The sequence below is a fragment of the Solanum stenotomum genome, chromosome 1 (assembly GCF_019186545.1).
Source record: "Solanum stenotomum isolate F172 chromosome 1, ASM1918654v1, whole genome shotgun sequence".
Taxonomy (NCBI): domain Eukaryota; kingdom Viridiplantae; phylum Streptophyta; class Magnoliopsida; order Solanales; family Solanaceae; genus Solanum; species Solanum stenotomum.
In genome coordinates, this window is record NC_064282.1 from 104375967 (window position 1) to 104389434 (window position 13468).

The following is a 13468-nucleotide window of genomic DNA, read 5'->3' on the forward strand; positions in this document are numbered from 1 at the left end:
AAATGATTTTTTAATTAAGTTTTGTTGAAATGAAAATTTTATTTCAAGCTAAATTTCTAAGAAATAATAAGATATCCATTTTAACCATTTTAAAGAAATTTTTATTATCTAATTTATATGCACACATAATTTGTTTTAATTATTATCATAATTATGGTATTCTTCTAATATAATTTTTTTTATATTAGACGGTAGATTTAATAGTCTAAAAAAGTTCTTTGAGTAGAATTTCACCCAAGAATGGGAATGTGGATATGTAATTGACAACTTAAAATTTGATTGAAAGTTAGTAGGTGTGCTTCTTGGAGAATTGATTACTCCAAAGAAGAAGTAGTCGATTTTTTCTTGCTTAATTTGTGGTTCATTCATCCGCCACATCAGTCGGTGGATGATAACATTAATTAATTCGTAGGTATGTATTGACGAAAGATCACACCTTTGAATATGCATTTATGATCCACAACAATATATTTGACTGAAAAAATTAATTTTAAGATTATTTTTTAAGAAAATTCAGTTTGTTAATGAAAAGGGTAAATGTATATCATTTATTAGACAACAAGGGTGTATATGCACCATTTGTTAGCCGATGGAGGTATATATACATCATTTTTTTAACGAGGAGTATATCTGCTCTAAATCACAAAGGAGTATATCATTTTTTCAACATATCTGTTGCTGCAATTTTTATAAATAAAAATGAAATATTTTTAAACCATTTTTAGCCAATATATTTTAAACCTTTATTTTTAATCATGACAAGTAGCAGTGATGAAGACTATGTCAAGAACAAGACTATCATGCATATGAAGAAAAATATTAGAGAACATAGTTCAATGATTCAATGGTTCAACAAGATTGAAGAAAGGTTCAAGTGGTTTCAAATCAATTTGCAACAACATGATGATAATGAAGATTTTTGTGTTACTACATGCGAAGAAAATTTTCAAATATATTTTCAATAATATCTTGCTGCTCTGTCCTTTAAAAAAAATTAATTTTCAACTCATGTTTACTTTAGAGCATGTCTCCAACTTTCAACCCCTGCAAACTTTAATGCTCGGACTCCACTTTTAACTCATGTATCTTTATTTTTAATGCATGAGCTCCCCTTTTAACCCATGCATCTTACTTTTGACGCATGAGCTCCACTTTCAACTCATGCATATTACTTTTAACGCATGAGTTCCACTTTCAACCATGCTCATAACTTTTAACATAGGGCTCCAATTTTTAACCCATATCAATTTTTAATCACGGTATGCAGCAGTGATATATGAAGATTGTATGAAGAAAGAGCATCAAATTTTATGAAGAAAATCCAAACAAAAGGGGAGATTTGTTAGGGTTTTGCCCTGATTTTCTTACCTTATTTGAAGTTTATTTTTTACTTAAAAAAAAGTCAAAGTATTACCATAAATGTTTTAACTTTTATTGAAAGGAAAATATAACTTTCTTTCATATTTGGGTTATTCCTTCCTTGGAAGAAAAGTTTGGAGATTTATAAATTGAAGATTTTTATTCTCATAACATAACACAATAGCATTGTCAATGTAGTCAAATAAAGAGTTTTGTTTATGAGGAGATTTTCCCTCAATAGTTTTAATATTTTCTTTTTATTAGTTTTTTCATTTGTAGGCCAATTGACTAAACCATATAATAATATTATGGTTTCAGTATAAGTTTTTGTTGTCTGGTTTATCAACCATATGATTTGCAATTGTCAGCTTCCGCATGACGCCCTAATCACTTTCAAACCCAATAATTTGCCCCTTTGCCCTAGGATTAAAAATTAAAAAATAAATTAAAAATATCTTTTTTCACTTCCATTTGATGAAAAGGTATATCATGTGAGCTACTTTTATAACAATAGGAATATTTGTGAGCCACTTTTCTTTGTAATAAATATCTGGGTGAGGACTATTTGCGAAGACTAGGAATGTGACATATTCGTCTACTAAGGTATCAAAAAAATTGTATTACAAGTGATAGGATTTTTCTGTTGTAGCTTTTATTTGAACTTTTCTTTGCAGTGACTCAAGCATTGACTTGAGATTTTTTCCAGTACTTCAATTCCTATGCATTGGCACTTCGGAGTACAAAAGAAATTTATACGGTTGAGTCATTTAAAACCAATTATAGGAAAATTTATACAACAAGCTTGGAATAATGATCTAAGAATTATGAGAAGTAACCTTTTACGTGTGGTAAATTAAAGCAACACGATAGCCAAAAACTATTTTATACTGTCAATGTATATAATTTGAATCCCTTTTTTGTTCATAGAAAATTGAACTCAAGTGGAATTATTTTTAAAATATCATAACACCCTATAACATGGGCAAATCCTAAAAAACATCAAACTTTTACTATTTCTGTATCAACTATAGATTTTAATAGTCTTTTTCATTGTGAATCCTATCCTTTAAGTCAAGGTCTACACGCCAAGAAATCAATCAAAAAATTGAAGGATTTTCGACCTGAAATGTTGTTGACAAGGTCCTTTTCCCTAGTAAATTTCTTTGCTTAATTTGTGCTGTATATACCTCATCTAAATTATTGGATAGAGGAACAAAGAAGAGATTTTTTATTTCTTATCTACCAACTTAATTAGTTTTGAACATTTTAGTGCAGAAATGGGTTACTTAAAACTTGTTTATTTAATGTTATTTTCCTTACTGTGTCAACTTGCTTTCTGCTCATCCTTGTCTCATTTGTGCCTTAAAGGTCAAGCTCTTGCTCTTCTACAATTCAAGCAAATGTTTACAATAAGTCATGATGCTTTTGGTCCTTGTTTCGACATAACAGGCCAACCGTCATATCCAAAACCTCTTTCGTGGAACAAGAGCACAGATTGTTGCTCTTGGGATGGAGTTTATTGTGACGAGACGACAGGAAATGTGATTGAGCTTAACCTCACTTGCAGCAAACTTTCAAGGCAAGTTTCATTCCAATAGTAGCCTCTTTCAACTCTCCAATCTCAAAAGGCTTGATTTGTCTAATAATGATTTTTCTGGGTCGCTCATTTCACCTAAATTTGGTGAGCTTTCTAGTTTGACACATCTTGATTTATCGTATTCAAGTCTTATAGGTCTAATCCCAGCAGAAATCTCTCACCTTTCTAAATTACAAGTTCTTAGTATCCAGAGTAGTAGTCTATTAAGATTCGGACCTCACAATTTTGAACTGCTCCTTAAGAACTTGACCCAATTAAGAGTGCTCGACCTTAGCTATGTGAGCATCTCTTCCGCTATTCCTCTGAATTTGTCTTCTTATTTAACAGCTCTACGGCTTCCATTTACACAGTTATACGGGGTATTGCCCGAAAGAGTTTTCCACCTTTCCAACTTGGAATCTCTTTATTTAACAGAAAATCCCCAGCTCACTGTTAAGTTTCCCACTACCAAATGGAATAGCAGTGCATCACTTATGAAGTTATAACTCAGTGGTGTGAATGATACTGGTAAGATACCTGAATCATTTGGTTATCTAACTTCACTGCGTACATTAGATTTGTCTTATTGTAATCTCTCAGGGTCTATTCCTAAACCTCTATGGAATCTCACCAACATAGAGGCTTTGGACCTTGGTTATAACCATCTTGAAGGACCCATTTCTGATATCTTTAGATTTGGAAAGATCAGGTTCTTATCACTTACAAATAACAACTTTGATGGTCAACTTGAGTTCATATCCTTTAACAGAAGCTTGACACAACTTCAATTCATAGATTTTTCATCAAATTCCCTAACTGATTCAATTCCTTCCTGTATATTCTCCCTCCCTTCACTAACTGATTTAGACTTGAGTGATAACCATTTCAGTGGAAACATTCAGGAGTTCAAGTCTAAAACATTGCATCGAGTTTCTCTAAAACAAAATCAGCTGCAAGGTCCTATTCCAAAGTCACTCCTAAACAATCAGGGCATAAGGTTTCTTCTCCTTTCGTACAATAATCTCAGTGGACAGATTGCTTCAATCATCTGCAATCTGACAAAACTACAACTGCTGGATTTGAACAGCAATAATTTGGAGGGAACAATCCCACTATGTTTGGGTGAGATGAGTGAACTTATGATTTTAGATTTAAGCAACAATAGTCTTAGCGGAACAATTAATACTACTTTTAGTATAGGAAGCCAACTTGGAGTCATTAAATTTAATGGGAATAAACTAGAGGGGAAAGTCTTGCAATCTTTGCTCAATTGCAAATATTTGGAGGTTCTTGATTTAGGTGACAATGAGTTGAGTGACACATTTCCTAAATGGTTAGGATCCCTACCTGATTTGCAAATTTTAAGCTTGAGATCAAATAAGTTTTATGGCCCTATAAAATATTCAAGGACTGACCACTTGTTTGCTCAAATTCTAGTTTTAGATCTCTCATCCAATAGATTTACTGGAGATTTACCGGTGAGCCTTTTTGAGAATCTTGAAGCCATGAAAATAATTGGTGAGAACAGTGGAACCCGAGAGTATGTAGCTGCTATAAATTATTATTATTACTCAATTTCCTTGATAGTGACAACAAAGGGACAGGAGCTTGAACTTTCTCGAGTTTTGACTACAGAGATTATTATCGATCTCTCAAGGAATAGATTTGAAGGTCATATCCCAAGCATTATTGGAGATCTCATTGGGCTTCGGACTTTGAACTTATCTCATAATCGCTTGCAAAGTCACATACCAGAATCACTGCACCAATTATCTGTACTTGAATCATTGGATCTCTCATCCAACAAAATCAGCGGAGAAATTCCACAACAACTTGCATCCCTCACATTTCTTGCAGTCTTAAATCTCTCTCACAATCATCTTGTTGGATGCATTCCCAGAGGAAAACAATTTGATACATTTGAGAATAGTTCATACCAAGGGAATGATGGGTTACATGGATCGCCACTCTCAAAAGATTGTGGCAGTGATGAAGGGGTACCACAATCAACAACTCCATTTGGGCTAGATGAAGAAGAAGGAGGAGATTCAGCAATTATAAGCTGGCAGGCAGTTCTCATGGGTTACGGTTGTGGACTTGTTATTGGACTGTCCATAATATACATAATGTTGTCAACTCAATATCCAGCATGGTTTTCGAGGATGGATGTAGAATTGGAACACAAAATTCTTACGAGAATGAAAAAGCACAAGAAAAGACATTAGTGTGTAACCTCGAGGTATTGCTGGGATGTGAATAAAAGTTTTTACTTTCGTTACATTTTCTTCTGTTGTGACTCAACAAATTCAATTGCAAGGAATAACCATAGAATTTCATAGAATGCAAAGGGATCAAAAGGGAAACTGGAATAACAGTAAAAAACTAGAATGAGAATAGAAAACACATTAAAAATACTAAAACAATTCCAAATTCTTGCGTACTTTGAAATATAAAAAGTATTCCTCGATAAATAATAATTTGAATAACTACGACCACAATAGAGTTGGTGTAGCAGTTGAAAAGTTGGAGAAACAACCTTGGATACTAAGGTTTAGATCCTAGCAGAGGTGAGTCATGACTTCATCACGATGCAGGCTCATCAACAATTTTACAAATAAAAGTTGTTGCAGTTATCAACTCTACTAAATAACACTGTGGGCTGGAACCTTGTGTATTCCAGGATCTAACATTGCTTTTTCCCACCTCTCTGCGCCAACATAAATGCTTGAGAGTTAAACATAACGGCCAGAATGATTCTGTTTCGACTCAAGCAATAGTTGTGCTACTTCATTTCCCAACTCAATTGCTCCACCAAGTCTACAAGCACCCAAGACAGTAGCATCAGCTTCAAAAGGCATCTTCTTTATGAAGTCGTAAGCTTCCTGCAGTAGATCAACCACACAGCCATAATGTTTCATCTTAGCTGCAAGTCCGAATTCATGTGATACTGCTTCAAACAATTAGAACCCGAAATCGACAAGCTTAGCACACGCACAAGTTGATAGAACTGCCACGAAGGCAATCTCATTGTGTTGCAACCCCGAATTCATCATTAATGCTAGGGAAGAAATCATAGCATTCCATATGCAAACCTGCTCCATCGCATCAAATACCTGTGTTACAGCAAATGCTTAAAAATACAGGCAAGGCCTCGTACTATAAAGAGTTCCCAGTTTCTAGTCCTCTTCAAGGATAATACTAATTCTCAATAGCAGAGCTCAAATCAAATTGATGATGATTTCTTCTTCTTTTCAGATAATAAGCTTCTTGCTTATGCATAGTTTATTCCTACAGAACTTATGTTATCTAAACTTCTGCCTTGCAAATTAGATACTACACAACTTATGCCGGACAAAGGCAAAAGTTCTCTTACGAAACTAGGTCGTACTTTGACCCACAAACTTTCATTAAATGATAAGCAGGGGCAAAAATTAAAGACCATCGATTGAGGAGCAATAATTAAAGACCACCCCAAAATAGGGGTAATCCGTTCAAAAACTTCTGTCACCAGAACTGCAGATCTAAATCAATCTACAAGATGAATTGTTAACATAAACCGACATCAATTCCACAAATTCTAAATGAAGAAACTCTTAAAATAGTGTGATATCGTTGTCTTTGGGCAAAACGTGCATAGTTTTCTTCCAAAATGTCTCCAATCATTAAGAGTATCACTTCACTTTATACAGATCTTCTTTTTCTTATCAACTTCTAATGTGTGTAGGATTTGTTATCTGGCTATTAATAACAAATTAATAAAAGTTCATTGATACCACAATTTCCACCTGCATCAAACAGTTCAGAAGCTGTTGTTGATTTTCTGTTTAAGTACTCCTTCAATCCCTATAGACTCATTTGTATCAACTAACATATCATCCTAACCAATCAAAATAGAATAAAAGAATTGATTATTCATTTGACTAATACAACAACAACAACAACAACAGCATACCCAGTGAAATCCCACTAAGTTATTTTTTTGACTGGATTTGTTATTTTTTTGTCAAGGTTTATACACCAACTAATCATAGAGGTAGAAAGTTCAAAGGAAAGTGTAAAATTATCCCAATAGATAGGGAATGGAATAAGCTTTAAAGGATTTTCGACAAGCTCGAAGAGTTTGATTCTTAACTCTAAGTCTAAGGTCGAAGAGTTAAGAAATTTTGTTCATAACGTTCAAGAACTTGAATTATTCTGTGCTCATGGGAACTAAATTAAGACATGGCATACACCTTCTTTTCCTTAAATAAAAGGACACTAATTATCAATTTGGGACAGAAAGTAAGACCTTAAAAATCACAAGAAGTGCAAATCCAAACTAAATTATAAGACGAATTGTGAAAATAGACCGACATCAAGTGCACAACATTCTTAAAATGGTGTGATTTAGTCGGCTTTGGGAAAAACTTGCACAGTTTCCTCCTAAATGCCTCAAATCATTAATTAAGGGTATCACTTCACTTGATACGTATCTTCTTTTTCTTATCAGTTTCTAATGTGAGACTTTGTTCATAAACTGAACCGACATAACATCGAGATATTCCATCGCGGTTATCATATGCAGCTCATACCTGCATATTTAACTCCAAAAACAACTTTCTACTTCATCACTTCCAAAACAGTAACATTGAACTTGTTTTAGTAAATTAAATGTGTATAGTATATTTCTTTGCTTAATTTATGCTATATATACCTCATCGGAATTGTTGAATATAGACATAGATCAAACATTTCTTGATTTCTTCTCTACCAACTTAATTAGTTTTGATCATTTTAGTGCAGATATGGGCTACGTAAACATTGTATTTTTTATGATATATCCCTTTCTCTTTCAACTTGTTTTTTCCTCATCCTCACCTCATTTATGCTCCAAAGGTCAAGCTCTTTCTCTTCTACAATTCAAACACATGTTTACAACAAACCCTCCATAAGAAAAATCCAATCTTGAAAGGTAACCCCTTTATACACATAAACTTGCTCCATTCTTTCTCTGCCCTTTTGCTTCTCATTGTTTGATATGCTGACTTGACAGTGAAAAAACCATTAGTGCTACGTACCCACCAAGCTTTATCACTGTCATCTACCTTACTTCTGGCCTTGATGTTCATAACTATATGTTGTACCATCTCCTCTGAAATAACAGATCTCAGCTTGTCCACATCCCACTCATTATTCCTAATAAAATCCTTGACTTCTAATTCCTCATCTTGCGCCATATCCCCTTCTGTAAAGTATAGAGCTCCTTGCTTGGTCTAATTATCAAACCAAAAACTAGAATTTCTAGCTTTTAATTGCCACCAAATGTCATGTTCCACCTCCTCCCTGATCTTAATCATCTTCCTCCATACTTGTGAAGCTCCGCTACTAATTGCAATTACCGGATGCACTTTCTTGCAGTACTTATTCCACATGTATTCAGCCCATAGCGAGTTTGTGGAGACTCAAAAATTCCACCATAACTTAGCAAAAAGTGCTTTGTTTATATCTTGTATCCTTCTAAATCCAATTCCACCTTCCTCCTTTGGTAGACACATATCTTCCCATGCCACCCAATGCTTTCCTTTTATTCCCCCAACCTTTCCCCAAAAGAATTTTGCAAAGATTTGATGAATCTGCTCCATGACCTTCTTGGTTGGACTCATTGCTGATAATAAGTATATTGGCATTGACCGAAGTACATGATTAACTAGTACATGCTTACCTCCAAAAGAAAGGAATTTATTATGCCAAGAAAAAATTCTCTTTGCAATTTTCCTTATCAATTCCTCAAAATAACTTGAGTTGCTCCTCCCATAATAAACTGGACTGCCCAAATAAGTGAAAGGAAAATTCCCTTGTCTTATTCCTGTTAACCTTCGCAATCTTATTGCGACAATCAAATGTGTATTCTCATGGAGATAGAAATAACTCTTTGATTTATTAATCATTAGCCCTGAGATGCACTCATAATCTCTTAGCACCTGCATCATTTTGATTACTGACCTTTTTTCTCTAGAACAGAAAAGGATAGTATCATCTGCGTAAGATAAATAATTTGTCTTTGGACTCCATTTCGGCAACCCATAGCCCTTAAAATCTGCATCCCCGTGTAAACTATTGAGACCTCTAGCTATGTCTTCTGCTGCAATAATAAACAAAGTGGGAAAGAGTGGATCTCCCTGCTTCAGACCTCTAGATGATCGAAAAAAACCATGTGCCCTCCCATTGATCAACACAGAGTACCAATTGTTGGACATAATCCTCCATATCATATCAATAATTATTTCAGAAAAACCAAAACTCCTCATCACTTTGGTTAAAAAAGACCATGAAACTCTATCATATGCCTTGGCCATATCCAATTTCACAACCACATTAACATATTTACTCCTTTTATTCATATCTCTGATTATCTCTTGTGCCAATAATACATTCTCCGTAATACTTTTGCCCTTAACAAAACCTGACTATGTCGGAGAAATAATCTTGGGTAAAATCATCACAATTCTATCATGTATCACTCTGGATATGATCTTATTCATAAAATTACTAAGACTTATTGGTCTTAGCTCTGAGAAAGTTCGAACCACTTCTTTCTTCGGCAGAAGCACTAAGCTCGTATGAGTAATGCTCTTTTGTCAATTCTTGCCCACAGAAAAATGCTCTAATTAACCACCTTAGTGACATCTTCCCCAATGATCTCCCAACAACACTGGAAAAAATGTCCTGTGAAACCGTCCGGCCCACAAGCACTATTCCCATTTAATTCAAAAACCATACTTTTCACTTCCTCCAGGTCCGGCAGTCTACTCATTACTGCATTTTCTTCTTCTGTTATACATTTTGGTATGTGCTCGAGCATGGCAGAATCAGTCGCCATTGTTTCTGCACAGAATTGCTGCTCAAAAAAATGTATTGCAGCTCGACCAATCTGTTCATTGGACTGTAACATTATCCCCTGATCATCCTCTATTTCGGAAATGTGCAACTTCTTCCTTTTCCCTTTTACATAAGAATGGAAGAATTTCGTATTGCTATCTCCATCAGAAAACCATTTCATCCCCGCCTTTTGCTTCCAAAATTCTTCTTCAATTTTTCAATTTTCAAAAATTTCTTCAATTCTGCTTCTGCTTTGCTCAAACCTGCCATGTTGCTTTCAGATGGATATATCTCCATCTGAGCTTCCTTCACCTTTATCACATCTTCTATTGTGGCAATTTGTTGAAAGATATCCCCATAAACAGTTCTTCTCCACGCGAATAAAGCCTTTTTAATTTTCTTCAGTCTAGCTTGAAACTCAACGAAAGGGTTCCCAACAAAATCCACACACCAATTATCTTCCACAATCTTCTTGAAATATTTGTGTTTACTCCAAAATTTCAAGAACCAAAATGGTTTTAACGTTGGTCCCTCAACAGAATCACATGTCATGTGGAGAGAAGCATGGTCAGATCCGTGTCTGATCAGATGATGAACCTCAGAAGATGGAAAAATATCCATAAACTCTTGATTTACAAGAATCTTATCCAACCTTTTAAAAATACAGTCTTCTTCAATTCGCCCATTCCACCAAGTAAATTTACTACCTGATGTGCGTATTTCAAATAACACACCTGAAGTAATACAGGATGCAAAATCCAAAGCTTCATTCTGAGTAAACTGAAGGCCTCCTAGTTTTTCCTCCTCATTAAGAATTACGTTAAAATCTCTCCAACCACCCATGGGCAATGCTCCCTTCCTGCTAAATCTTCTAGTTCCTCCCATAATTCTAACCTTTCCAAGGCAGTGCATCTCGCATACACAGCCGTAATCAGAAAAAAATTATCCCTTATTTGAACTTTATTGTTATTTGCTGCATTGTATCAAGAATGATGTTGGCATCCCAATTTGTCCTCCAAAAATACCATTTTTTTCCCGAACAGTTTACCCCTGCATGCTCAAAACCTAACTTCCTTTTGTATTGATCTAGCTCCACTGGACTTTGGAACGGTTCCATTAAAGCTATGAATGAATAATGATATCTTTTATTTAAGTCCATTAATCTCTCAAAAGATTTTTGAGTATTAACCGACCTAATGTTCCATAAAAGAATTTTCTCATTCATTGATCACTATTAGATGCCTTCTCCCTGCTACTCCTTGTTTGGACTTGTAAAGGTAAGGTTCGCTTACCTTTTCTTGCCTTATACTTCAAGCTATTAGTATGTCTAGGTGATAAATCAGCTGCCTTGCTAATTTGTTGAATGTTATATTCGATATCCTCATCCTCATCTGTGTCCTTTATGTGTTGCAATACCTCATCATCTTCTTCTATTAAGTCAGGAGCTTTCCTTATTTCGATGTCCTCTACCTCCATGAAGTTATTTCTCCCCGATTTCCTGCATGATTCTAACATGTTACATGAACCAGAATCATTAAACTTATTTTCTGTTCTCTGATCTTTCCCTTCACAATTCTCTTTTGTTGAACCATCTTCGTCAATACTCCTCTCCGTTCTACCACCTCCTTTTTTGCTTGCCTGGTGATTGTTATCTATATGTCCTGAAGTCTCTATAATTTTTATTCCTGACTGTTCCCCTCCATAGAGTCATTTTCTCTTGTGCCTCCTTGCCTCTTGGTGCTCTTCTCTTTGTTATTACTTATTTGAATACCAGGCGTATCTCCGTTTGTGTCCATCGCATTCAAATCTAATTTCTCCCCTTCTCCTCCTCCCTCTTGTTCATCTTGTTCCAATATATTAAATGTATTTCTAGTAATTAAACCAACCCTGTTCCAAACCTGTTCCGGCTGTTTTGTTTTACCACCTCCCCATTTTTTGTGTCTATTCTCCACAAAACCTTCTTCTCTGATGAATTTTTGGTTGTTTCCAGCCTTTTCTGCATCATTCACATCTGATTTCCTCTCCTTAGAATTCATCTGTTTTCTTTTCGTTCTCTTCCCATCCATTTGCCCTACTTTCTCTTTTGGATACAATTCTGGGTGCACAACAAAACATTGTTCCTTATTATGTCCCTGAATCATACATGTTTGACAATACTTTGGTACATAATCGTATATGATCTTGATCCACTTCTCCAATACCTCCTCATTCTTCATCTTCATCCCAATTTTAATCCTCTTTGGGAATTCTCTTAATAAATCTACCTCCACCTTTACTCTTGCACAACTTGGCCACGTTTGATTCTCTGTTGCCATGTCTACCTAAAGTGGCTTTCCTACTGCTGCTGCAAGTGAAAATACAACATCCTCTCCAAAAAAGTTTGGCGGCAGTGATGGAAACGATATCCAAGCAATAGTTGTTGTTGTTTCCTATTCTGGATTAAACATCGGATCCCATTTCAACGTTCTCATAGGGAAAGACCAGTTATTTTGAGTAATATAGAACGCTGGCTTGGATAATAGATGCACATAATCCTCCAACAACGTTGCTCTGATCAAAACATGTCTATTGCTAAGCAACCCAATGTTACATTCACCCTTTAGTTCACATTGTTTAGGTATCAGCTTTCTAAGATCTTGTATATTCGGACATCCATATGAAAACTTCCCGATCACCGCATATTCCAGGTTTTCATTGACGATCATCTAATTTACTTCCTCTACGTCCCATATGACTTGAGGCTCTCCATGCAAATATGAAATTGGTTTGAGTGGTAATGGTTTCTTGTTAGGTTTTTTCAGTCCCAGTGCATCAACGTATGAGGGCCCAGATGGAATTACCAGCCGGCCTACCTCCGCAGGAGGTTGGCCGCCGGTCATGGCGGCCATCGGTGACTTGACAAGAAGGGTTTTTATGGTATTAGGGTTTTTTCACGACTAGTTAAGGTAGGAAGTGTTTTATTTTTAATATTGTCCACAAAATACTTAATGCAATGCTCTATAACCACAAAGCTAATGTATTTTTCCAACCCCATGAAATCCCGATCAACTTGAGATGACCTTATGAGATTTGACATTTTTTTTCTGCACTTCAGTTACAACCTTAAAATCCACACAAAAGAACATCCGGAGACGCAAATAGGGTGAATCTAGAGGCAAATTCTCTTGTGATTCCAACATTGATAATGAAAAAGTTGTTATAGGCTACTCTTCCTTCCAAAACCATATTCATTATGTGTATGAACTCTACTAATTTACCCTTTTAAAAACGTTATTCCAGTACAAAAAGAGGCAAGCAAGGCCAGTATAATAACTTCAAAAATGATTGTAGCTAAAATAAACAAAACCATCTTTCTTTATTTGAAGTGAAAAGTTTGTATGTAGTCTTTCTGGATGCGAAAAAGTGGATTAGACAGCTCAACTGAGTGTGAAATTTGAAGGGTCAGATTGGGCTTGCCCATTTTTTTGGTCTGTCTAACAACCTAAATGTCAATCCACATATACGTTAATTGCTCCGTGCCAACTCACTTTTTTAAAAGAGTACATTTTTTCTTATAATTTTTTTAATTTAATTTTAAAATATTAATATTTATATCAATAACACAATGTCATATGGTTTTACTACTTGTTAATCAAGTCTCAAATTAGCAAATAAAATAATCTTGATAATACTTAT

The 13468-nt window shown here is 35.1% G+C and overlaps 1 protein-coding gene and 1 pseudogene across 1 annotated transcript; one reads left to right on the top strand and one right to left on the bottom strand.

The window, feature by feature from the left end:
• The first annotated feature begins 2636 nt into the window (after positions 1-2636).
• Positions 2637-5169, top strand: LOC125846334 (receptor-like protein Cf-9; annotated as a pseudogene).
• A 498-nt stretch (positions 5170-5667) lies between these two features.
• LOC125860931 (putative pentatricopeptide repeat-containing protein At5g59200, chloroplastic) lies at positions 5668-8151 on the bottom strand. The gene is made up of 3 exons (XM_049540981.1): positions 7858-8151; positions 5931-6048; positions 5668-5882 (listed from the first exon to the last, which is right to left on the bottom strand). Exons 1-3 carry the CDS (start codon positions 8149-8151, stop codon positions 5668-5670), a joined length of 627 nt encoding a protein of 208 aa, XP_049396938.1.
• Positions 8152-13468: the final 5317 nt, after the last annotated feature.

Coding starts and splice junctions, on each gene's coding strand:
- LOC125860931 (XM_049540981.1), bottom strand. CDS start 8,151: ATGGCGCAAGATGAGGAATTAGAAGTCAAGGATTTTATTAGGAATAAT. Junction 6,049..7,857: donor TTGGATTTTTCTTATGGAGG/GTTTGTTGTAAA, acceptor GCTGTAACACAG/GTATTTGATGCGATGGAGCA. Junction 5,883..5,930: donor CGTGGCAGTTCTATCAACTT/GTGCGTGTGCTA, acceptor TGTTTGAAGCAG/TATCACATGAATTCGGACTT.